The sequence below is a fragment of the Canis lupus genome, chromosome 3, assembly GCF_003254725.2.
Source record: "Canis lupus dingo isolate Sandy chromosome 3, ASM325472v2, whole genome shotgun sequence".
Lineage (NCBI taxonomy): Eukaryota > Metazoa > Chordata > Mammalia > Carnivora > Canidae > Canis > Canis lupus.
Window position 1 is genome coordinate 14,575,848 of NC_064245.1, and position 27,963 is coordinate 14,603,810.

General features: G+C 38.0%; 1 protein-coding gene across 17 annotated transcripts in view; it reads left to right on the top strand.

Annotated features, from left to right (window-relative positions):
• The window catches only part of MCTP1 (multiple C2 and transmembrane domain containing 1), a 528,482-nt gene that overhangs the window by 436,772 nt on the left and 63,747 nt on the right, over positions 1–27,963 (top strand). For all 17 annotated transcript variants that reach the window (XM_049108211.1, XM_049108223.1, XM_049108215.1 and 14 more), the window contains one exon: positions 14,777–14,830. In XM_049108211.1, the coding sequence (XP_048964168.1) occupies positions 14,777–14,830 (54 nt within the window). The remainder of the gene's footprint in view (positions 1–14,776; positions 14,831–27,963) is intronic.

A 27,963-nucleotide genomic window follows, 5' to 3' on the forward strand; every position in this document is an offset into this window, starting at 1 on the left:
TATACAGATGCCCAGTTAAATTGGAATTTCAGGTAAAAAAGATGTTTACCTAAAACAATAATCATTATTTATCTGAAATTCCAATGTAACTAGATGGTCTGTATTTATTTGGCGACTATATCTCAACTGCACCTTGGATTTTTACCTCAAGAACTTCAGGAAGGGGCAGCCCGGGTGGCGCAGCGGTTTAGCGCCGCCCAGGGCATGATCCTGGAGATCCGGGATCGAGTCCCACATCGGGCTCCCTGCATGGAGCCTGCTTCTCCCTCTGCCTGTGTCTCTGCCTCTCTCTCTCCTGCTCTGTATCTCTCATGATTAAATAAAATAACATCTTTAAAAAAAAAAAAAAAAAAAAAGAACTTTAGGAAGGTGATCTGTTCTGAAATAAAATTCTGATTGGCTACTTTGGTCTTTCTCCAGCATCTCCAAGCATGTATGGAAGACTGCCTCGTGAGCAGGCCCCACCCAAACCATAGCTTCAGCTTTACCTCCCCTGTATTCTAGCAGAATTGTTTTCAAGTGCAGAATGTTTATTGAACAATAAATGAGAGTCCTGGGTGAAAGGGGGGAGTCACAAAAATGTACCAGATGGTGCTCCTGCTAATTTTGTCATCTCTTTACCTGCAAAACAACTGTTCACCACTTGGGAGAACAGTAACCCAAGGTTATGCCACTTGCAAAGGCTCGTCCAGCAATGCTGGACCAGAACCCAATTCTAAGTGGTTCCCAGGCTGGCTTTCTCTCCTCCAATTCCACAGGCTCCCATTCAGCAGGGCCCAAGAGACCAAAGACTTGGTCCATAGAACACAGAAGCAGGAAGGAAGGAATGATGCTTTTATCATAAAGATGTGGAAACTGAGGCCAAGGATAAGTTGGTAATCTCTGCAGAGCCAGTAAATTTGTGAGAGACAGACGTGGTGGCCCAGGGAGGGGCAGCACAGGCCAGGTCTCCAACCTCATGGAAACACCTGTGCCATGCCAGCCCCAAGTTGTCCTGAAAAGCACATGCACTTCTGGGGGATGGGGAGGGGACGTGCAGGTTTTCACAGTGTGTGATGCAATTATGTGACAGGTGGCTGGAGCTCCTGAGGTACCTGCTCAAGGAGCTGCCCATAGAGGCCTGGAGGTCCAGGTGTGATATATGGTGGCTCTGCAGCCACCAAGGCCGGCTCGCTCAGGTGCCTCATTCTGGGGTAGCCTCCAAGGCTCCTCCTTATGCTGCACCATGACTTGTAGGGAACCTTGTTGGCATTGATGAGTAGGCGGTGGCCTGGCCATGGAGGTCAAGGCCTCACCACCACCCTCCCCCGCCCCCCAATTCCCCTTCTACCTTGGAGAAAAGGGAAGTTTTGAGGGGTGATGGATGTAGGAGAGAGGGGATGGAGGATGGCCAGGATAGTAGCTGCATTGGGAACAGCACTATCTGGTGCAGCTGGGTTCCCAAAGAATGATAACAATCTCTTTCTGCTTTATCTCTCCTTAAAAAAATAAGTTTACTGAAGTAAATGTATATTTTTTTATCAGGCATATTTTTTTTTTTACAAAAATTGGATCACATTAAATGTACTGTTAGTACATCTACTTTTTATATCAGCAGCCTATTTAGAAATATTCCTTAAATCACTGGAAAACCACATGATTTTTAGTGGCTGCATTGTTTTCACCATGTACATGCTTAGTTTTTTTCTTAAACACTCATATTATAAATGTTTCAAAGAGTGGCATCTGGGTGGCTCAGTCAGTTAAGCATCTGTCTTCTGCTCAGGTCATGATCCCAGAGTTCTGGGATCAAGCCTCTCCATCTGCCTGCTGTTCTTTCTGCTTGTTCTTTCTATATATCAAATAAATAAATAAATAAATAAATAAATAAATAAATAAATAAATAAATAAATAAATAATCTTTAAAAAGAAAGAAAAGAAATATTTCAAAGATTTTTGCCATCTCAAATAACGCTATAGATAAAATACTAACCAAATCTTCAGTCAGGTCTCTGGTAACAGCCTTTGGGGCAATCACTGTAAGAGAATTTCTGGGTCAAATTTGTGTGCGTTTTGAATATTTTTGGTAATTAATACTAATTTGCCACCCAGTATGATTTTAATCATTTATGTATATGTCCCTGGGTAACCACCTAGCATTTTTATCATTTTCTCTGGAGAGCCATCCCCAACTTCCCTCCCACTCTTGACTCCTCCTACCTGCCTCCCACCTGCCTCCCCCTGCTGACACATACCCTCAGAGGGTAAATAAACTCACTCCTCTAAGACCCCATGTCCCTCTCCCTGTATTGTAATAGTCACCTCACTGTGGGTCTTCCTTACTAGCCTAAAATTGTTCTCATTGTATCCTACATTTGTGTACTTAATCTCAGCAAGATGTCTCAGACATAGCAGTGTAGTAGTTGCTCAAAAAATGTGTGATGAGTGAATAAATATTTTATTTATTTTTTTAAAGATTTTATTTATTCACGAGAGGCAGAGGGAACAGCAGGCTCCTCGCAGGGAGCCGGATGTGGGACTCTATCCCAGGACCCCACGGGATCATGCCCTGAGCTGAAGGCAGATGCTCAACTGCTGAGCCACCCAGGCACCCAGTGAATAAATATTTTAGTCTAATCCTTCTGGGTTAAAAAATTGTCCAATGTTTGTGCATAAATATTTCCATTCAACAAAAGTTTTTTGAATGTCTACAGGCGCAGTGCTGTTGTTCAAAGGTGATTAAGACAGGGTCCTTGCCCAGGACAGTTTATGGCCTACTGAGGGAAACAGACCACTAACTCAAGGGCATGAATATAATAGGTGTGGTTATGGAGGTGTGTATATGAAAGCTGGGTGAGCAACCAAGAGATATTAGATCACCCCAGATGTATATGTATGTGTTGTATATGTAAAGAAAAGGGGTCTGTTTCTCTGTGACCACAACTGTTACCGCAGCCACTCTTCAGTCTGTGCCTTTCATTCAGTAACTCCATGTTTGCCTTTAATACTTCTTCAGTTTATTGGCTATCCTTTTACTCTATTCTCAGACTGCAGCTAAACTTCAAATTGGCAAGGTAAAAGTATAGAACAGTAAAAGATGAGTGTTACCTGTACGTGACATGTCAGCTCATGCAGAGAAAGATGTAAAGGAAAACATTTCTATTTTTAAAAGTCAATTTACTGAAGATCCTCCTCACTGGAAGGCATCCTTCTTGCTTAGGATCTATGAAGACTCCAAAGGAAGACAGAATTTAAAGTTAGCAGTAGCCAGCATAGGGGATGCTTACCAGTTACTCTTGTGTTTTTTTGTTTGTTTGTTTGTTTTGTTTTTTTGTTTTTTGTTTGTTTGTTTGTTTTTTTGCCTGAATCCTTCCCAACTTGCTCAGATTCTCCAAAGCATCTGAGAATGTAACAAGGTAAAGAGGTAAGCTTCATTTTTCTAGAGGATTTCTACCCTGAAAATCTAGCTCCTTTTCTACTAAATGAATTGTCTTGGCAACCTTGAAAGAAACCTGAAGATCATGCCCGCCCCCCAAATTACTAATTTTCTCTTATTTGGGCCCCAGATGATCCCTGGAGCCCCCAGAAACTCCTTGAAAACTCTAAATTCCCTTCAAAGCCTTCCTTGGATCCAAAGAATTCATTGCCTAGATGATTCTCCAAAGTGTCCAACCTAAGCATTTACCTGTATGTCAGTCAACCAAGTGATTTTATTATCTCTGTTCTTCTGAAAGATCTGCCCCCACACATACAATTTTGTCATTTCTGTAATTGAAGAGGGAGATGGAGAAGAGGAGAAAAAAAGAGGATGCTCATAGTTTTGGTCTCAGTTCTCAGGGTGGATGTGTTCTTACTCTTTTTAGTAATAGCCTGTTTGTTCTTTCTGAATGATTTTGCATTCTCCTTGTAGCTAGCCAAAACTTGTTCGAACTTGATGGTGAGGGTAGGGTAGGATATAGGGCCAACAGTAGCACTTTGTGGCTGACTCATGACCCCATGACTAGTGTGCATTATTAGTCCTGAGCATTATGCCTCTTGTAGTGAGTGGTGTTGGCACTAGGTTTCCTATAATATTTGTGGAGATTTATTGACCCTGGTTCAGAAAGGTGATAAGAAAGTGCAAGACCTCCATTAACAAACTAAAAGTGGAAACCAAATGGTATGTCTTTATCAGCTTGTGGAAAATGTTTGTAAATTAGAACTCTGATAGGGGTCCAATAACTCTGAGAGTTTTGTATTTTTTTTTTTTTTAGTGTTAAATGACATGCATTTATCAAGAGCATGCAACTTTAAAGTCTTTCCACCATCTTGTATGTGGAACTCTAATGGTACATGTAGGCAGCCAAACTAAAACAGGCCTTCAAGGGCATTTCCTGCCATTTGAATTTATTCCATCATGCAAGAAAAAAATAACTATCATACCATATCATTTATTTTTTTTAAATAACCCAATATTTTGGTAGTATGCTTAAATGAGAGAAAGTCCGTTCATCTAAACGAAGTTTCCAAGTGAGTTACACGCCCCCCCCCACCGGCAGCCTCAAAAACTGTTATCATGTCTCATTTCTAGCTGGTAGAGGTTAAAAGCCCCAACTTTGAAATTAGGAAGACCTGGGATTTAATTCCAAACATTCTCCTTGTTAGCCATGCAAATTTATTCATTCTTCTGAACCTCAGTTTCCTCACCAATAAGTCAGGGATAATAGCCACCTTGTTGAGGTTTGGTGACGATTAAAGAGATATTAAAGAGATAACATACTGTGCTAAGCACATAGTGAGGGCTCAGTAAATGACAGCTAGGCACCTGCCCATGTAGAAAATAGGATAAACCAGTGTGGGAATAATGAGGGCTTAGACATTGTATGTCACTTCCTTTCTTGAAAAGTTCCCTTGGAAGTGCTCTTGAAGAGGATGGTTTTCCATGACCATCAGTCTTGGTTTTAGGCTTGTAGATAAAGACAGTAGCATTGCGGCAGAAAGATTTCCTGTGTCTATAATCCCCCCCTGCTATGTGTATGGAAGTCCCACAAAAATAAAAACTATATTTTTATCAGAAAAAAAAAAAAAGCAGATGAAGAAATTTGACCAGTCCTCTACAGATGAGAGCTGCTTGGTAACTGAATTTTACAGAAATATCATAAATAAATGCCGTTTTCCAGATCATATCAATAGATATTTGAAAGAAACATTTTTCTTGTTTATTGTAATACAAACCTCCACCATGCACAGTGCATAAAGACAAAGGCCGACAGCACTCTGAGCAAAGAATAGGGCATTTTCCTGAAACCGTCTTTGAGTCCAAAACACAATACTCCTTCCTGACAGCTTCTCTCTGGATGTCGACTAAGAGAAGGAGAAAGGTAAACCTACACTAGCATACCAGGCCTGGGCACAGGGACTAATTTTAATAAATCAGAATAGAACATGAAAATGTCAACTTAATCAAGCATTTAAATTTTATTAATCAAGCCTAATTTTTATGAGTGCAAATAATCACTGAAGCTGGACAAATTTGTTCTCGATTGCATCAGAAACATAATTTTAATATTTAATGGACTGATGAATTTAAATGGAGAATTATCTTTATGAAACATGCTCTTCATAATTTGCCATTAAATGAGAAATAAAAAATATCAACATAAATCTTACATAAAGGTTATTTAACTAAATGTTGGTACTATAAATATTATAAATGCATTATGCACTAATTTAGCAATCATACAGTACACTACATAAAGCAGAAATGATAAGTGGACCGGGCAAGCTTTTCCTAGAATATAGAGCTGTGTTATATTATGGGAAGCTTGTGATAAAACGGTTACGGAGGTTTTGTGTGAGGTTTCGTGAACATTCTTTTCATTCAGGCTTTTATGCTACAATTCACCATTCACCATAGACATTCTTTCCAGTTCAAATGTAGGTCTAAACCCACATGGGCTTTCTTTTGTGAGGTGATTATTCTTTACAAAAAAAGAGAGAAAATATATTTTATCATTATTATTTATAGCAAAGGGCTATAAAGAAAAAAACTAAAGTTTTCTGACTATATGATTTTTTGACATTCAAAACTCAGTCTATTTTTAAATTTTTCTCACATAATATTCTCAGGCCTCAAAATATTCTAGGCACAAGAACAAAAGAAAGAGAAAATCAAATTAGTGTCAGAATATTTTTCTCTACAAACGTCCACCTATTCCCCTCACCCTTCCATTATCCCCAGCATACTGCTTAACATGAGTAGCTGTGAATTTCTGTAAAAAGTCAATCGAACCTATCAGAACAGTATAGTCCAGAGTTTGCTAACGTTAATCTCCAATATAAATGATTTTTTGTTTTGTTTTCAGATACTATTGTTCCAAAAGTATAGCATTTTCCCCTCTTTCGTGTGATAAACTATACATTTGCCTGAAAGGAACTTCCTGACTATTGCAGCTTTAATGCTCCCAAGCATATCTGCAGGGGTTAGAGCAATGCACGTTTCTAAGAAGATTGGAGGATGGTACTTGCACAGAGGTCACACCTCTTCCTCCTCTTGCTTTGCGGAACATGTTTTAAATAAATAACATGGACTCTTCATGAGATACTTAAAGAATAAAAATTCCTAAGGTTGTTTTAGAACTTTAAACATTTAAAACTCTACCTTTTAAAAAAAAAAAAAACAAATTTATGGTTCTGGAATGGAAATCTGATTTTATGTAGAGAGGCCTGAGTACATAACTTTTTCTTTTTTTTTTTTTTCAAAATCAGTTTACTGTTAATGGACAAAAATATTTTCCTTTGAAAATACTAAATTTTATGTAATACATTAGTGGTAAGTCTAGTTATCTTTTCACTTTGCAAAAGCACATTAAACAACTCCGTTTGGGTTTTTGTGTGGTTTTTTTAGGCTTTTTGTATACTTTTTTTCCTCTAACCTGACAATAAAATAGTTTCAGAAAAGCATTATTATTTAAAAAGCACATTGTAGGTTAATAGTTGACCTTTTTTTCCCCTGTTCAGTCAAATTAATATGCAATATCCTAAAAGACACCAAGCTAGAATTTTCCCTGCCAGCCAAAATACAATACATTGTGAAGCCTTTAGATGGAGACATAGTTCAAATAAACACTAGAATTCTGTTCACACTGCTTTGTGTAAGTGTAAGAATGAACATTTAAGAATACTGAGAAGGAAATAGGAAAAGAAATTCATTTAAGATGCTTATACTGATTATAGAATTTATATTATATTTAGTCTTTCATAATGGAAGAGGTTTTCTGCATATTAAGCTGACACTTAAAAAATTAAAAGGTTACATATTCTTGGCCAGTAAAGTAAATTTACTGCCCTTGCACCTTACAGCAAAGCATATTATACTGCAAATAAGAATGTTGTTGTTGATGATGCAGCATACAGGCTATATGTAATCAGTGGCATGCATCAAAAGTCATCTGATAGCCACATTAAAGCCACATTTCCTATTAAGAATCAGACTAAATTACAACATGGCACTTCCCAGAATGAGCCAAGGAAATGCATTCTGCAAGAAGAAATAATTGTATTTGAGTGTCTCTGTAAAAATCAGGAAGTCTTTTAGCAGTAAGTAATAATGCTTTTCTTTTTAGTCTGCCTTCTTTTGTATTGCAATATATTCAACCTCACTGGCAAGCCTATCACACTAATTATTATTACATCTAGTGGTTCAGTTATCTTGATGACTACTGTAGCTGAAATACTCCAAGGTCAAATCTTTAATAGCGTGAATCAAACTAAGCAGCCATCATACATCCAGTTGCTTTTGAGATCTACTAGATGAAACAGTATATCCTAGACCTGTTTATGAGTCTTATTGTTCTTCCAAACGTGGAGTAAATTATATGTACAGCTTAATTGTGCCATTCATTTTGCAAAAGTTCCTTCTCAAAAATTTCTTGAGAAGCAGATGTGCTGTTGCAAAACTGACAGCACGAGTGTACCTATAATGATCTTATTGACCACAAAAGTCTTTAGCTAACTTTGGTTGACCAGAGGTCAACTCTCGTACTTTTCAGTATTTGAGATCATCTGAGGGTTTATATGCATCTTCTCAATCCGTAGACGTCCAATAATTTCATATGATATTTACACATGTAATAAATTCATTGGCACACAGATGCATGCTCTGCTTGGTTTATGCATACACAAAATGGTATAAATGAACTCCAGACCATGTTGAAGAATACTGCTCTCTCCAAATTCCTCTGTATCTCTAGGGTGGAAATAGGCATTTAGTTTGTAATGTGTCCAAATATAAGCATCTGTACACATTTGGATGTTCTATGAATATGAAATTAAATATGAAACTTATTTCTTTTGTGACAATTTTCTTTCTTTAATTTTTTAACATGCAGTTGCACATCTGGACAGCAGTGATTTCTTCTTTAATTTAAATGTGTTGCTTTTTTATAGACCGTGTTTGAGTAAAGCAATTTGAATTGTGCAACTATTCATTCTGAACATAGCAAAACATCTATTTAATTCAAAGATTATTTCCAAGGAAAAAAGTAAACATATGAAAGAAACTGGTTTGTGTCAGCTTTGGCTTTGAGGGTTTTTGGCTTTGTGGTACTCAATACTTCTCTTACAAGGGTGACATAACCAAGATTCTTTTGGTTCCTTTTTCTTTGAAGAGCTATAAAGAAGTGAAGGACTTTATTCCTGGACAAATCACAATAGAAAGTATTTTAAGAATTATTGGTGAGCCTTTTAACACCCTTTGGTCACTTTTGTTTTAAAATACACACCTAATATTGGCATTAAAAAGCAATAATTAGTATTTGCTGCCCTGTGATGACTTTAACAATAAAGTTACCTGAATCTACTTCATCTCATCCCTTCACTGTCTTGGTCTTCCTATTCTGCATCCTCTGGTCCCCTCCCTTATACATCATTGTCTGGGGCAGTAATATTAAACATGTCATACTTTTATTCAGATTACCAACACCATTATTAATATTTTCAGCCAAATAAAATTTTATTTCCTTGCAAGTCATAAAGCATTTAAGTTGTGTTGAATTATAATTAAAAGTCATAGTATGAAAAGAGCTCCTGTGCAACTGTATAATATACATATTCTACAGATGCAATTTTGCTCCGTTTGAAAATGGATTTTTAAAAAGTACAGCTACATATTATATTTTATATGTTAATAACAAATGCTCAGCAAATATAGAATATGAAAGAAGAAATATTATGCTTTTAAAGATAATGTTATCTGCTTATTCTTTGGCTGTAATGTAGCTGGCATGCTGCATTTGGGGCTGTCTACGTGTGTTTTTAAAAATGTCATCTTTATTAGTATTACATTCAAGGAATAGTACCAAGAATCAGTTTCTTTCAAGACCTTCCTCCAGTGTGTGGCATATAAGTCTGTGACGAGCGACATTACAGAAGGTCATGTCACTTTTAACTGCTTGCATTACATCTTTCTGATTTCCCTCGTGCCCTTCCTTTGTTTGATTAATACTACTTGCTTTCAAGCAAGGTATCAGAAAGCATAATTTGGAAAGAGAATTCTAGAGCCTAACTGAGATAGCCCCCTTCAAGAACAGGGAAAGAAAAAAAAAAAACTTTGGAAAAATGTATCTTTTCTAACACACGCATTTTTTTCAACACTTTTTTTTCTCAAGGAATTCCTACATATGTGTTATTAAATTATTGTTGACAAATGTTTGGGCAACTGGACTTCATATACTTGAAAACAAAACTATGTAGTCCTTATGTGGTTTTATTTGAAGAGGGAAGAGCTGGAATTTGAGATGAGGACTCGTTTATTTTATTTGTTTTCCTTTGTTAAGTGTTAAACTCCACCACTCTCTTTCTGAATGGTAGGTGTTACTTGAGTTCTCGGGCAAAATGTTGCAGTTCTGTGCAGTCATTAAATGCACTTCAGTGATACATGCAGTTCGTTTGTAAAAACCCCAGTTTGCAGTTTCTATATTCATTGCATTTGACCAGGGCTCATGTCTTCAAGCACAGCCCCACTTCTGAGACGTTCTTGCCTTCATAACCGTCCATTTCTTTGGTCTGTTAAAGCCTGAAAATTAGTAAACACATTATCATTTTAAGTGGGAGTCTTTTTTTTTTTTTTTTAAGATTTTATTTATTCATTCATGAGAGACACAGAGAGAGAGGCAGAGACACAAGCAGAGGGAGAAGCAGGCTCCGTGCAGGGAGCCCCACGTGGGACTCCAGGATCACGCCCTGGGCTGCAAGCGGCGCTAAACCGCTGAGCCACCCGGGCTGCCCAAAAGTGGGAGTCTTTATCAACGCCTCTACCTGTGTCCCTTTATGTGTTTCTTGGTGTCTGCAAAACATGAATTGGAATTTTGTATGTCATAAAGAATACCGAATATTTTGCCCAGAACAAAAAAAAGACATAATCGAATTTTTAAAAATTAATGTTTAAAATATCACTAAGCTCATGTTATTTTTCTTTTCACTAATAGCTAACCTTTTTGAACACTTCTTTTGATACAGGAACTGTGTGCTAAGTACTTTACATGCATTATTTCATTGGATCCTTAATCAACACTGGGCTAGGTGCCATTATCTCCAGTTTCCAAGGCACCTTAGACTTCACCTGAGCAAAAAGCAATAGTGGGATACATTCTGAAACAGCTTAAAGGCATCCGTAGGAAAGCATCTGTATTATAAATCCTCACTTGTAGATGTTTATGATATAACATTAAAAAGGCACTGGAAGAGGGGAAAAGCCCTCGCTAGAGCGCTAAAACACAACACAAAGGCCTCTCTCTAACACAACACTTTTCTGCCAAATGTAAAAGCAAATGGTTGTATTGGGTGGTTCTGGCTGCACATTTGTAGAGCAATTGTGCGTAGCCAATTACCCACTTGTGCAGGGTAAGAACAGTTTGGGTTTTGCAAATGAAGAGCCTGATTCCGTAGACCTCTTTGAGTCGTTCTTGAACATAAGATTCGCAGCCGACTTGGAAAATGTGTAAATTAAGCTATTGGCTTGTTTTATGTTACGATGATATTTTGAATTTTTGAAGATTAACTTGAAGGTAGTGAAATCTACAGATCTTAAAGGTTAAATATTTATGGTTCTTGTTTCCATGCAAATATTTGAAGACATTTTGAATAGTTGCTTTCATTAATCAGCATTACTGATTAGGTATACGTCTTTCCAGATAAGCTAGCTCAGTTCTTTTACGTAAAAGTGTGTTGAAAGCTATGAAGAATGGGTGACGCTTTCATCTCTTCATTCTATCAACAAATATTTTTTGAACATCTATTATGCACCTTGCAATCTGCAAAATCCACCACCATTCTTACTTCCTAGCACCTGCAGTATGATCATAAGTACTGAAGAGGAGGGGCACGTATTTTTAATAATAACTAGCAAAAACATAGAGTTTATGCACAGGAGTAAAAGTATGCTGTAGTGTTCATTTCTTTTTCCTTGGCATATTTGATAAATGACTGTGTGTGGGTAATTTTAGTAAAATATTGCTTAACTAAATCATCCTGTTTTATACCTCAAATACATACAACTTTTACTGAAAAATAAAATGGATCATAATGACCAATGTGAAAAATTACTTAATCTAAATCAATCATTTTATTAGAGATACAAAATTATAGTCATTTAAACAAAAGTTAGGAGAGTTGGTAGGTAAATTCCTTCTCCCCCCGCCCCCCCAAGAACTGGGCAAAGGGTGGAACTGGCTCTGTGTTGTCCCACTGTCTGGGTTTCAGCTGTTTGCTGTGTTAGGTAAGTTCTTTTGGAGAAATACAATGTGCTGAAATAGCGTGGCTATTTCTCCCGCTTAAACCCTCATCAAAAATAGACCAATTTGGAATTGCCTGGCATATAACACCTTGATTATACATTGTTACTGTTATTGTCTACATACTTCTGAATACTTAAAATCTCAGGAAAGTAAAAGCCTATGTGAAAGATTAGCTTATAGTCTCATTTTAAATTCTACTGAATTATAAACCTCTTGAGGGCTGACATGAGTATAGATGAAAAATCTGAGTTAGTCATCTTTGCATCCTCATAGTACCTAGCAGTGTGTTTCTTGGCCAAGGGGCTTTGCAATAAATGCCTATGGAGTTGCTGAATACAGTTAGAGTGAATGTTAAGAGTTCTCCTTTCTAGTTGAGGCTGAATTGCTTTATATGTCTTCAAAACAAGTGTAAACTCTCACCAGGTATTGGAACCAGCACATTGTGCTGCTGTGTTTCTTCTGAAATGCTGAAAGTCCAAAGGAAAGACCACAAAATTCCTCCATATAATAGAAGATTTGAAGTATGACATTAAATTAGGAACAACCTCACAGGTTGTCAGATGCTTTGGTAATATACTGGTTTGTGAGAAATGGAGGCTTGCATTTGGGCTATTCTTTTAAATCAGCTAATGCTTTTAGAATACTTGAGAACAATTATTAGATCACTGAGAGTCCCGACATGTTATCTCAGTTTGTGTAGCTCTTTGCATAATACAGTCTTAGCTATTGAAGTTTTCACTCATAACATATTCCTGCCTGTATCATAAGCCACATGAAAGAAGCACGAGCTGTCTCTATCTTTTAAAGTTATGAGCTTTGAAAGAAAGATTTAAAAATATTTAATAACCGTGATTCTATCAAGTTTATTCAGAAATAGAGATACAGACTGGATAAAAAAACACCATAAGAATTAGAAATTATATGAAATGGCATGAATGTAATTAGAGGTTGGCACTTAACTGAATAGCAACCCTCCCCAAAGTTTTTTTAAGTTTTTGGTTTCCCTGGAGAGAGAGAGAGAGAGAGAGAGAGAGAGAGAGAGAGAGAGAAACCGTAGGCATATAAAACCATAATAAAATACCTGAAACAGTGAAGTCCCATTTGTAATGCCACAGTTACACATTAATCAAGAAAAGGGTAAATATTGAGCAAATCCAAAATGACCAGCCCATTGTGCTAAGTAAACTAGGAGTCATTAAAAAGTACATTCATACCCACCTACATGGGTTATATATATGTATTATATACATTTGACTATTGGATACATTTCTAATTTTATTTCAATGTCCATTCTCCTAATGTAACCCTTGTATAAAATCAGAGAATTAGAGTTTCTGATAATCCACAAAATCAAAAAGTAACACAGAGACAGTCAAAAGTTGACATTTATACACAAGAATTAAACTTTGAGCCTTGGTGACACCAAAACTACAAACGACAAATGACAAAAGAAAAAATTAACAAATGGGACTACATCAAACTCAAAAGCTTCTGCCCAGCAAAATAATCAACAAAATAAATAACCTACAGAATGGGAAAAAATTCTGCAAACCATATATCAGATATGGGGTTAATATCCAAAATATCTAAAGAATTCGGTCAACTCCATAACAAAAAAAAGCAATCCAATTCGAAAATAGGCAGAAGAACTAAACAGTTTTCTAAAGAGGACATCGAAATGGCCACCAGATAGATGAAATGATGCTTAACATCACTAATATCAAGGAAATGCAAGTCAAAACCGCAATATGACCTCTGTGTCAATGTACCACTGAGTTAGCTAACATCTGTTAGAATGGCTATCATCAGGAAGAGACCATAGATGCTGTTGAGTTTGTGGTGAGGAGAGAACCCATATAGATTGTTAGTGGGGCTGTAAATTGGTCCAAATGCTGTGGAAACAACATGGAGTTTCCTAAAAAAAAAATAAAAACAGGCCTACCATATGATCCAACAATTATACTTCTGGGCATATACCCAAAGGAAATGAAAACAGGATATCGAAAAGTTATGTGCGCTGCCATGTTTGCCACAGCACTATTCACAAAAGCCAATATACAGAAACAACCCAAATGCCCATTGGTGGAGGAATGGGTAAAAAGGACGTGGTACATATACACAGGGGAATGTTAGTTACAAGAAAGGAAGGATAGCATCCCTTTTGTGACAACATGGGTGCACCTTGGGAACATTAAAGCAAGATAAGTCAAAGAAAGGGTAATATAACACTTATGTGCGGAATCTAAAAAAGCTAAACCTATGAAAAGAAGCTAGCAAAATGATGGTTACCAGGGGATGGGGGCAGGGAAAGCAGTGACAGTGTTTAGGGGTACAAATACATGACAGGTAGCAAATAAGCCATAGAGATCTAACACACAGTACAATGAACAAAGACGTTAAAAATGTGCTCTAATTACGCAAGATGGTAAATATTGCCACATTACAATATATAAATGGATCCAATTAGCACGTGGCATACTTTAAACTTACGCAATGTTACAAATCAAATTTGTTCAATAAAATTAAAAATAAGTAAAATTTGAGTCGTGAAAGCTGTCAGCTTTATGCCATAGATCACCAGCATAAATCAATGGACAGATAGGATCCTTTACCTTAGAGTTTGGTGAAAAGTAAATTAGAACTAGCAGAGCTGCTTTCTGCTTGGTTATCTGGTTCCAGACTTAGAGTGTCTGATTAATACAGACAGTGGAGCAGGTAAAAGGAAATCTCCTATTGGAAGCACCTCTCAAATTAATGTTAGCTCACCTTACGCAGATTTCAGATTTTTTAAGTTGTCACAGAACATTTCCCACAAATAGGGTTCCCCTGACTGGGATTCGGTTCCCTGGTTCCAATCAATTAAAGGCATAGCATTTTCCTAATCCCTGTTTCTAGATCAAATGTTCCCTCTCTGTGCATCTGTTTCAAATGTTCATAAAGTTTTCATTTCCAAAAGGTTCAAAATGACAGAACAAAATTCTCTCCTTTATGAGCATGAAAATGACTTCTGTTTCTGTCTGTAGGTAGTGGAGGACATGCTGGAGGACGAGGAAGAAGAAGATGACAAAGATGACAAGGTAATTATCTTTCCCAGCACTTGGGTACCAGGGGATGGGGAAATGTAGACATGACACTGTTTTCACAGACAGTTAAAAAAGGAGTTGAAGTGTTCGAGTCCAGAAAATTGGACAGTGCTGTTTATCATCCTAACAATGCCACTGCATGTTGCAAAGAAGGAGAGAGGGCTATAAATCCTCTTCGCTTTTGTCCAGAGCTGGGTCAAATATTTTTCTGCCAGGAACAAAAAAAAAATAATTCAGCTTGTCTGGAACTTGATAGCTCTCGTGAAGATAACGGCAGTGACAACTGTTTTTGAAGGGCAAAAATTTGTCCTATCTTGAGTATTACAAATCGGGCTACACTTCGGAGGAAGAGAGAAGGGAAAAAATAGCAGCCTGCTTAAGTCGAACATGGATATTGTCATCTGTAATTTTCGAGGAATTGCTCAGCAAAAGAACACATGTGCATGGAGCGCTCCGGAGGGTATTTAAATAATCCCAGTGCTCACGGCCTTTGCCTAGGCTTGACTTGGAATGGCTCTGTGGCTCCTTGGTCAGGAAAGCCTGTTGAGAGGTTATTTTCTGATTGCTGGTTGGCATGAGAATGGTGATCACAGTAAAAAAAAAAAAAAAAATTGTTTCTGGGATTGCTTGGATTGGTTGTCCCCTGGGGAGAAGGGACAACTGGAAAGATGAATCAGAAATGACCTTGCACCACTGTAGCCATGTCTGGGGTCAGAAGAAAGGCTTTTGATGGCAAGGAGGATAGATATGCTGGTTTATCAAAATCCTTGGGCATCTCTAGATCAAAAATCTAAAAAGTCCTAGAGTGAGATTGGGAGGGAAGAGAGAATATCATTCATTATTTCCAAATTGTTTGGCACCTAAAACCAGATTTTGACCTTCACTGGAATGATTGCTATTAGAGTAAAGCAGTGAATTTTTTTTTGAATAAAAGAGAACAACACCGTATCTTAATTTATGCCCTTGACCTTTGATTCTAGTAAAGATGTACAGTTATATCCTGGTATAAGAATTTGCATGCTGGAAGCAAGCATTAGGAATGTTAAAAAAAAAAAAAAAAAAAAACCCATACACAGTGATTAGTCAAACTCCCAAATGATTTTCTCTTGACTAATATTCAGTGCTAGAAGGAAAATGAAAACATAGACACACACACACACACACACACACACACACACACACTTTATTCCCTTCTCATGCTATTCCAAACATTTTGAAATTGGTAGAGCTCTTAGGTGAAATTTTTCTTCTGCACATCATTCAGTCATTAGCGACAGCACCAAAGAGACGCTAACAAAATCTCCTTTCTACACAAACACGTATGTGCTTGTTTTTAATGTTAAATAACATGAACATACACTTCTGGCAATAAATGATATGATTTATTGTTAAGGTCAGTTGTAGAGCTGTAGAGAGCTTGTATTTTAACTCAACATGCCAGCTCTGAATCATCATTTCTCTGCTGATAAACACGGAGCTGCCATCCATTTATGGCCATTTTCCCTTGCTTGTTGCTGCTTTATTATTAAAGCCACCATAAAGATTCATTCCAGCAGCAGGCGTTCCCTCCGAAACGTTAATAAATGGAAACCCTTAGTGAAGTCTAGTACTTCAGTGTCCCTGCTTGAAGTCAACCTGTATTTTTTTTTTTTTAACCAGTTTGTTGATACTCCAAGCCACTCTTCTCCCCTCGATGGTCATTTTTTTAATAGAGAGGATGTTAGGAGTGGGAAACAAATAACACACCTGGTTAGCCAGCTCACCAAAAGCTAGATGTCAAGTGGAACACGCCAGGTGGAAACAGCACTAAGCCGCTGGAGTGGCATCTATCGTAATCTAGGGTTTAGGTGGCTGAAACTGACACCCTGGTTCTAACACATTTTGAGATCTAGTTACCAAAGTTGATTGAAAGTGAGTGCTTAAATTACTGTGTGAATTCAACTGTATTCTTGTGTGCAGGATGCTGACAAACAGTGTATTTTCCATATGAAAAGATTGTGAGCTGATTTTCATAAATCCAACCCTTTATTCAGGTGATATGTAAGGAGGCTTTTCTTCTCTACGCATAATGCAATTGATAGCCTAAAAATCATATCTGAACAAAAAGAAAATCTCAAGTCTAATAATTTACAAAATACTTTTAGGGGCTTGCATAATGGGAGAATCCTAGAGTGGATGCGTTAAAATATGAATTTTTTACTATAAGCAATGGAAATAGGAAGGGATCCTTCGAGTTTCCATTTACCAGCTTCCGTCTCTTGACTGGCTGTCAGAGTGGTAAAGGTTGTAAGTCTGGGCTATCAGTGTGTCTGAGTGGGAGAAGGGTAATTTCCTACTTTAAAAAATTCATTGGTTCCTCTGTTTAAAGTTTGTGTATAGAGTCATGCGTAATGGAATTTCAGGAGAAAACAAATGTGTTTTTTGCCATATGAGCAGGTACTGACCTCTAGCTCTCATTATTTCTCTGTTTTCTCATCTGGTATAATAGTGGGGTCAGGTCAGTGAGTCCTCTTATAGGATAAAAGTAAAAAAGATTAATAAATGTGCCAAAGCCTCACTTTAATTGAACCTGAAGCATATGTTGCAAGTATGTAAAATATGTCCCAGATGTTTCACCAGGGCTGGTTTCTTGGCTTTCCCTGATTACCACAAGGCAGCTATTAGTCCTCTAACCTTTGGACTTGGGGGTAAATGGGGTATTACGTGGCACAGAATGAGAGCACCTGTTTTCCATTCAGCAAAGACCCCTGGCAGGCTTTGCCTAAGCCCATCCATATGTTTTCACTTAGCAGATTGTTGGGCGATTATGAAAAGTGTCTTTCTTTAGAGCCAGCATTGATATTAGTCACTCACAATGAAAGGGCAAGTCATTGGCTACTTGACAAGGTCCGTGTGGGCATAAACCGAAGTCGTTTATTTCATTTTGGCTCGAAGTGTTTTCCCTCAACATAATTATATGGATGGCAAAGACACAGGTACAAAAAGGTGAAGCAGACAAAGATTATAATTACTTCACGTAATAGTTTTGTGAGAGTTTTCCTTTGGTGCTAACTTCAGCACCTGGGAAGACTTTGGTTAAAGTTGGTAAAAGCTAAGTCATGATTCACCTGAATCCCCAGATCTTGAAGCCTTTCCACACCATGGCCTTTTGAGTATGTTTTTTTTTTTTTCCTTGTGTTCTCCCTTTTTATTAAAACAGCTGATCATTATTCAGGTGAGGGGTTGTGATCCTCAAACTTCACCTTCGTTCTAGAATCCATTGTCCACATTTGCTTGAATCTAAAATCAGGTGGTTTCTCTCTCTTAATCCAATTCCAGGGTTTTCACAGAGGCAGGGAATATGAGCTTTAATGGTGGGTCTTAATTATGAATCATTGACTTGTAATATTCTCACTTATCTGCCTAATGTAGTAGGTGAAGCTATGCTGGGGATGAAATTTCTCCCGAATTGCATGTTAGGAAGACATCACACTGTGTTCTCCATTCCCTTTGTTGTAGAGCATTCTCTCCGCTATCAACCACAAAGTCACAGTTTGATCTGATTTTTGACCTGACATCAAATCCTGCTTTTGTGGTTAATAGAATGTCTTAGTAAATAAGGCTTAGTGAAATTACCTGGGTGGAGTTATCAATAAGCCATATAATAGTGTTTTTGACCTTGTTATTTATGATAATACAGTGGTCAATCTGCATAATCTAGACATCTAATTAATGAAGATCAGCTTTCATTTTGTAGCTTAAAAAGTTTAGGCATGCTTCCCATGGTGTCCTACCCTTGTAATGGGATCCAGATGCAATTTCAGGAAGCAGAAGATAGAATGCAGGTTTTCCTCAGGATAAGCATGGATTCAAATGCATGGCACACTACTAATGTTTATTGATAAAAGATATTAAAATGTTCAGGCATTTATACTTACGTTGCTTTACCCTTTTCTTCAGCCATTATGTCAAGGTTACTGTGTTTCAAGATAACTAGATGCAATGGGTGAAACATGTCTGAGTTACTTCAAAATACATAGGTTGTTTGCTTTAATTCTCAAAATCTGTGTTATCTGGTTTGATTCTCTAGCCTTAAAATGTATGTAATATACCCAAGCTGCATAATTCTCTGCGTCTCAAATTAAGGATGGTGGGGGAGTGGGGGAGGAAGGAGATAACTCTGATTTGTGATAGGAGAGAAAATTTTAATTTGACAAAATGGCATTTTCTAGTTATAGTCAATGAAATAATTACATGGTGGGGAAGCAGATCAATGCTTTGGAGAAAGGCAGGGAGAGAAGAGTCAAGAAAAAAAATGCTTGCAAAGAAATCTTAACTCACATTTAACTGAAATGTCATTGTATTAGTTTACTAGTTTCCTACCACTACACAACAAATGACTACAGACTCAGAGGCTTAAAACAAGCCACATGTATTAGCTCTGGATTCAGTAGGTCAGAAGTGTAGGCATGGCTCAACTGGGTTCTCTGCTCAGAGTCTAATACTCAAGGTATCAGTCCGGCTGAGTTTTCATCTGAGGCTCTGCAGAAGAATCCAGTTGCAAGCTCTTTCAGGTTTTTAGTAGAATTCAGTTCCTTGTATTTGGAGGACTGAAGCCCTTGCTTCCTTGTTGGCTTTTCACTCCTAGTGGTCACTTTCCATGGTCCCTTCCATCTTTATATCCACCAAGGGAGAATCTCCCTTCTGGAAAATCTAACTTTTCAACTCTCTTTCTTCAGGAAGAGTCCAGTCCCTTTTAAAGGTTCGCCTGATTGGATCAGGCCTACCAAAGAGCATCTTTTCTTCAAGTCCACTGGGCCATGTAATGTAACCTAAAATTGGGATGAGCACTCCATTGTATTCCTAATTCCTTTTTTTTTTTTTAAAGATTTTATTCAACCACTGAGCCACCCAGGTGTCCCATGTATTCCTAATTCCCTTCACATACAAGGGGAGGGGATTATACAGGACATAGGCACCAGGAAGTGGGAGTCTTGGCAGTCATCTTAGAATTTTGCCTACCACAATCATCTAGACCCACTAGTTTAAATTCATTTTAGAATGAGGAAATTATACTTCAACCAAACATAGGTGTGCTGCCAAAGGTGATATAGACAATAAGTGGCAGATCCATGGCTGACCCTCAGGTTCTCCAAGTTTGGCATCTTTACTGCTCCTTAAAACTAAGTTTTCCAGGAGAATAAAAATCAAAGAACAGGTGCAAATGACCTTAGACGTGATTTTCAGGTATTCTAGTGGCATAATCAGGGAGTACACCATCTATCCCAGCTAGGAGCTCTTTAGTTCTAAGTTCCAGTTCTTTACACTTTTTTCCTGTGTTTTCACCCTTTCTCACTACTCCTGCTAAGCAGTGGTATAGTGGGCAGAATAATAACCCCTCAAAGATGTTCTCGTCCTAATCCCTGGAACCTGTGTCACAAAGAGGTCCTGAGGTGGCATATGAGGGAAAGGTTGCTAATGAGCTGACCTTACAATGGGAGGATTATGCTTGATTATCTGAGTGGGCCCAATATAATAATAAGTGTCCTTAAAAGTCTAAGAGGCTGGGTACATCTGGGTGGCTCAGTGGTCGAGTATCTGCCTTGGGCTCAGGTCATGATCCTCGGGGTCCTGGGATCGAGTCCCACATCAGGCTCACTTCAGGGAGCCTGCTTCTCCCTCTCCCTATGTCTCTGCTTCCTTCTATGTCTCTCATGAATAAATAAATAAAATCTGAAAAAAAAAGTCAAAGAGGCCATCATCGTGGCCACTCCTTGCACAACTATGGCCCAAACCAGTGCTCGGGACCAGTCTGACAAGAAGGGAAAACTGCTGACACATCTGAAGGAACCGAAGGTAGAGTCCTCCAGCTGCAAGTCACCAGCATGATGGACAGTGCAGGGTCCAAGGTCTCCAAGATCTGAGCTGTCTGCAAGCCATCACTCTGTTCTCACCATCATTTACCAGATTCAGAAAGAGAACCTCAGGGAGTTCTGCAGTCCAAGAAAGGATGCACCCTGTACCGTAGGCTCAACAAGCACAAAGAGAAGCTGCAGAAGAAGGAGCCGGTGTACAGCACCCATTGTGGGGGAGGATGGAGTCAAGGCCAGAGCACTGGCTTAATAAGCCAAACTAATGGGGAGCAGGGTGGGATTAGAGGACTGAGCTGCTATACAGGCTTTGAAGATGGAAGAAGGTGGCCACCAACCCAGAAACGGGGGCAGCCTTTAGAAGCCAGAGAGGGCAAGGGCAAGGAGATGGATTCTCCCCTAGAGTCTCCAGAAAGAAATACAGTCCTGCCCACATCTTGATTTTAGCCCAGTGAGACATATTTCTGACTTCTGGACTACAGAACTGTAAGATAATACATTTGTGTTGTTTAAGCCACTGGATTTATCTATTATGGCAGCAATGGAACTAATACAGGTGTCTTCCCACTGCATTTTCCACACTTCTAAAATAATATTACATGTTAAAGCACTAGATCTGTGCTCCTAATTTTTCCTTATAACTTAATCCTACTTTTCTATGTAAATATGGCTACACAGTTCTTCATTCAATATGGAAATTAGGAACAGTATAACAAAGCCAATGTTTTTATCCAGATTGCCTTAGTTTTTATTCAGAAAAGCTTGTCCAAAAATGAGAGTGGTTTTGCACCCCATGTCTATGCACTTGGTTACTTTCCTGTTTAGGAGCCTGTATTATTCATTGGTGAGTGCAGGATCAAGTCATCATTAACTTGATGTTGTATCCACAGAAGAATTTCACTTCTGGAATAATCCTCAATATTCATTCTATTCCTCAAAACATTTCACTTTATAAAGCATGAGGGCAAAGGGTATTAGCCCCACTCAGGTCACAGACCCTTTCAAAATCTGAAGAAAGCTTTAGATTTTTTTCCCTAGAAAAAAAAGCAAACAAACATAAACACGTACACAAAAAAACTTTTTCATGTCTCTTTCTTTTATTGCAATGGAAATTGAATTATTTCACAGAAACTATAAAATATTTTTATAAAGTCATATCTCTGTGCCTTTTACTACCTTCCTCTTCACATTAATGCCTAGTTTCCTCAAATACCTGAGATAAATGCAAATTTTCCAAGTAAAAATAAAGTTTAGTTCAGCTCAAAAGTAAGCTTCTACAAGAAGGCTGATGTTCGGCTTTGATATTGAAATTATGGAGTGGTTTTTGACACAGCAAGAGGCTTGTTATTTTTGACATCTGTTTGACTATGACTTTTCAGTTGCATGGCAATACGTGCTTAAAACACTGACTTGGCAAGAGAAAACAGTAGCAAACAGAATGGGAACTGCCGTGGCTTTATTAGATGAGGGTTAAGCACAGAGGAATTCCTCGAGCTCTCCAAAGTCCTTGTTGAATTCCTATTCTCTTGTGCCGAGAAGCTAATCTTTTAACATATTTGCATCATTAATGCCTCATCATTTAAAAAAAAAAAAGATTAGATGTTCACAATTCTGTGAAGTCATTGGAGACAGAATTAGCCTTTAAAGAGTTATCTAACGATTCCAAGTGTCTGTGGATTTCTACCTGTAAACAAATTGGAAAGCTTTGTCACTCCTTGTTCCAGTTTTCAGAAGCACTTCTTCAGCCTTGGAATGTGTAGGTAAATGCCCCAAGATGCCCTCCCAGCGTGGCAGTGGAGCAAAAAAGAATTGAAATAGAAAGATTGACTTGGATCATTTAGCAAGAATAACCATCAAGTAAAGCAAACTATGAATGGACTATTTCCTGTTGGTGTATTCCAATCATTGGATTTTCTTTGCCTCAAAAAAGCAGAACTTGTATTTGAAAGTCAATCATGTTTCAAGACAGATCCTCTGGAAAGCTAGTTAACGTCTATATTGCAGCAATGAACTTACCATTATACTCCCATTTCTTGACAAAACCTCTTGAAATAGTGTGTCGGGCCTGGCTCTCAAGGGGTTGACAGCATTCGTAGAAATAGACACAATTTTTTTCAGGAACCCTGGCAGGATCGTTGACACTGGCTGACACCACTGCATGTTGAGATGAGGAGAATGTTTCTTCACCAAAGCAGCAGAACCAGATGTGTTGCCAAGCATCACAGATGCTCTATCTGAGCCCAGAGTGCCAAGATTTTTATTCTGCCTGAAAATTCGTTTGGCAAAGAAATTCTTCACCATGTTAAAGACATTGACTCTGCAGATTCTAAAAGAAGTTCACAAAGTAGGAATTCTTTGATGGTAAGAACTTGAGGACAGGAGTTGGCTATGCAAATTGAGGTACTTATTTGTATTGTTACACGCAAAGGGGAGATATTTTAAAAAATGTCAGAAGCTCTGTAGTGGTGACATCATTTGATGAGAATACAACCTGAAGAAATGTGTAGCTTCACCAAAATATTTCCAGTGATGTGGGTTATTTTGCTTGGTGGTATGATGAACACAAAAAATACTTTAGTGCAAGTCTTTTTTCCCTTAGGGCAAATCTAAAGCAGGTAAAGGCCCCGTCTTTATATATTTAAAAAAAATCTGGGACACCTGGGTGACTCAGCAGTTGAGTGTCTGCCTTCAGCTCAGGGTGTGATCCTGGAGACCTGGGATCGAGTCCCATATTGGGCTCCCTGCAGGGATCCTGCTTCTCTCTCTGCCTGTGTCTCTGTCTCTCTCTGTGTGTGTTTCTCATGAATAAATAAATAATTTCTTTTAAAAAAATCCATAATGTCTAATAGATTTTCATAGTAGGTAGCCTGAGCTATTCTCTTTAATTTTATTGGTTACATGCTTCCATTAGCCAGAATCCTGCACTTTCTGTGTTCCATCACACTCCAGGATTAATAGAAAATCAATAGATATAAAAACCTCATGGTACTATTTTTTCCTCTGAAATTTTCCAACTTAAGCTTGACTCAAGCAAAGCTATATGGCTGCAGTCATGTTAGCAGGGTGTGTTTTCTCAGATTCTTATCAAAAGCAAACTATTCCAGAAGTCTTAACTTGGTAGTGACAATATGACCTGTTTGTCCTCAATAGCAGAGGTTGCTCTCTGTTCACAATATTCATTGCTGCCTACTGATCTCAGGCATGGCCATGTAACTCACTGGCTGACTCATGTCACTTCCCAGCCAAAGGCTCAAGAGCTTTCGTCGCTCTTGCATCTCTCGTTTCCTTCTGAAGCATAGCTGGAACTGTCCACATAGGAGATCCTTCTTTAGCTTGAGTTCTAGAACAAAGATGATGTGGAGCCAACCCATATTACGTCGAGTATGAACAAAAAAATAAACCTAACCCTGTTTTTATAAGCCTTTATGAACTTGAGGTCTTTGTTGCTGTAACATAATTTAGTCTAGGCTTATGGGTACAGCATTCATCCCATGTTATTCTGTGTGAATCAATGTGTTAATATTATAATTTGAAGTAAAACATGAATTTTTCAATAAAACTAATCAGGATCTCAGAAAGGAAAAATTAAAATACTTTTTTCTTCCTAAATTCACAGATTCAATTGTAACCCTTGAGGCCCAATCTCAGATACAGGTTGAACCTTTTTGCTGTTATGTCTCTCTCCTTGAAAAATGACTTCTTTTTCCCATAAGCTGATAGCAAGGACAAGACACTGGGTAGACAAAGATAAATATGGCAGGATATGGGCGTTTCAGAAGTCACTGTCTGATGGCACCCATGATTATGTAAACTAATAATTAGAATATGTTGAGAAAAAAATGTTATAATAAAGTTATAAAGAGTTTCAGGAAAACAGGAAGATGACTGTCTTCATAGAATTGGCAACAAATGTTGCACAGAGGAGGTGGCATTTCATTGAAATGTTGATGAATGAAGGATGAATGAAAATGTACAAGAAAATGTGGTATGTAAAGTCAGGGAGAATGTGGTGCAGTAGGTGCATAAGTGGAGGAAAATGACACTGGGAAATGTAAAATTAAGATTGTGAAGGCTTTAGCCACCATCTAAGGAATTTGAATTATCTTCAAGCAATGAGGAATCAGAGGCAGTTCTAAAATAGGGAATTGTCATGATGATATTTGTGCTTTTAGAAGAAAACTCTGGCAATGGGCAGGTGATGGAATAAGGAGGAAATAAGCCTCTTAAAGTAGAGAAATATGCTAGGAGGTGCCAGGGGGCCCCAGCAAGAAATGATGGCAACCTGTACTAAAATAGCAATCATGATAATAAGAAACAAATTTGAAGATATTTTTAATAATAAATGTAATAAGATTATTGAAACAATTTATGTTGTATAAAATAAAGGAAATTATGATACCTGACAGAGGTATCCTTACATTTGTGTAGCACTTCACATGTCTCAAAGTACCTCCCCTTCCTTACCTTAATTTAATGTTCACAATAATTCTGTGTATTGGCTTATCACATATCATTCCCATGCTTCAGTATCAGGAATATTAACTTGGCTAGTGGGGAAGTAGTTAGGGTTAGCAACCAGGTAATGTGACTAAAATAGAAAAGTAATTGAGCCTAAAACCAAGTCAGCTTATCTAAGAAGAAGCTAAGTCTAGGAATTAGGGGACTTGCCTGATGATGGAGAAACTGAGATCAGAAGTCAAACCCTCTAATTAACTTTCCTTCCTGGTCATGTCGCAGCAAAGTTCATTGACCCACCTAGAGATGACACTTAATGTCATTTGAGATGCAACTTTGCATAGCATTGCGTGTTCTAGTCGGTATGGACTGAGAGTGTCTTCTGTGCCTGCCCTGCCCTCTTTTCCCTGGGTATTAGGTCTCAAGAGAGAGCGTTTGGAAAAATGATGGCAACAGGTCCAGATTCAGTACCTTTTCCCCGATCAGTGTGCTTTCACTAAGTAAGCATAGACCCAAAGTGGAAGCAAGAAGTATCCATGTAAAAGGAGTCAAAATATTTTTGATGCCTCAAAAGTTGGTTCAGAGGTAAAGGCATATAGTAACTATATTTATTTTGGCTTTGATCTAAGAGTCTTAAGGAAAATAAGAGGCAGGAGGATGATGGGTCAGTGGAGAAACCCCTTCTTTTGTTACCATTTTTAAAAGGAAAAGACCAGAACCTCTGAGACATAAAGTAAAATTATGTAACTCATTCACAGTCACAAAAGAAGCAAAACAACCAAACTCCAAACTTTAGTCAGCCTCCAAAGCCCATCATTTTGGGTATAACAGTCTCCCTGTGCACCTCCTCCCCCCAAGAAAACCCCATTTTGTGACCTAAGCACTAAGTTACCATTCTTTATTATTCCATTTACTCAGGTTTATCTGGGCAGTTCTCACTCGGATCTCTCTTGTGGGTAGAGCGAGATGTCCGGGGCTTTGGTCTTCTAAGGGTAAACCTAGCTGGACATTCAAAATGGCTCAGTCAGATGACTGGAAGTTGTTGCTTTAACGTGGCATCTCAGTTCTAAGAGGGAGAAGCAATCCTAAAGTGTTTTAAGAGACCAAGCAGAAGCTGCAAGTCTTCTTAAGATATAGACTCGGAAGTCCCAGAATGTCCCTTCTGTCCTGTTCTATTGGTCAAGCAAGTCACTAAGGCCAGTCCAGATTCAAGGAGAGGATGAATTCAGTTCTCCCTCTTAGGAGTGTCAAGGTCCTATTGCATAGGGATAAGAGATATAATGTGGCCATCTTTGGAAAATAAAATCAGCCACCCTTTCTAAAGAGATAAAGGCTTGTAAAAGATGTCCTTTTAAGGAATGTGAACCCTGTTGCCTAAGAGGAGACTTCATCTAAAGTTTATCAGCACATAATACTCAATTAGGTTATCCCAAAAATTGAACAAGTATAATGCCTCCAAATTGCCAGGTAGATCTAAATCTTAACACCCATATAATTTTATTTCCCTTCTTCTTTTTTTTTTTTTTTTTATTTACCAGTTGAGAAACAACAAAAGACTGAAGTATCATTCTCTACTTCACTAAAATCTCCAAGTGTTACCTAAACCTCTTTTCTGCTTTGTCCATTGATCAGGATTCAGTTCAGAAATTTCACCATCTGGCTGTGAACTCTCCATTGAAGCTAGTTAGTGAGTAGGGAAGAGTTGTAAAAAAAAATCCTTTTAAAATTCCTATTCAAATTGTAATGAACATCCATTGTCCTCCACCAATGAAGGAGGACAAGACACCAGTGTCCTGTGTCCTGGAAGTCAGGCTTTATTTGCTCTCACTGGCTGCCCAAAATCAAAAGTCAAGTGAGGAAAAGAGATTGAAGAATACTTCCTTCTTAAAACATAGGGGGGGTTCTCCTTTTCAGAAAATATATTTTGAAATTGCCCACAGTTCAGATCTGGTATTTTACTAATTTGTTCAAGGTCATTTCTCAGAGGATTTAAGAGATCACTAATATCTCTAAAAAATTTTGTTGTACAAACACTAAGTAGCTCAGTCAACACTCCTTTCCAGGATGACTGGAGCTAATGTTTTTCTGCTGGGGTGAGGTAGCATTATGTGGATATTAAAATCGATATGCAGCACATTATACATACATATGCTATTTCTTGGTTCCGGTATCTTGACGGTGAATTCTGATCGGCAATGATTTGGGAATGGGGACAGCATCTGTATTCTCTGTGATTCCACACTAGAATATTTTGGATACATACAAGGCAATATAATAAACGAATATACAGCTGTGGCAGTCTGATAATGTAAGATTTTATTGATTATCTAACAGAGTAACTACCCTGGATATTAGACTTGCTTGTCACAACCCTCAGTGCCTGGGGTAGTTGAACAAGTTCTTTTTTTCCACTGAGCTGACCTCAAAGTCACATAGTTTCTGAATCAAGGTCCTCAGATTTCATACTTTGGCAATTTCTTTCCTTTCTAATGGGTTATATTAGAGAAAATGTGTCACCTTTTGCACCATGTAATACCAAATCAGATCAGAATTCATGCACAATTATGTCAGTGGAAATCTAATAGTACAGGCTAGCTTATCTCTAGATAACACATGGAAAAATAAACTTCCACAACTGACAGATTTACTTGATTTTTTTTCAGATAAGTTATTTGTAAGTAATCGAGCTAAAGAATGTAACTGGATTATTTTTCATACTATAAAAAAAAGACTCTCAACAGTAAAACGGTTGCTAAGTATTCCAGCTCTGTCACTCTGCCTCCCCCACCCATTTTTCTTTGAAAAAGTTCCTGGATAATGAAT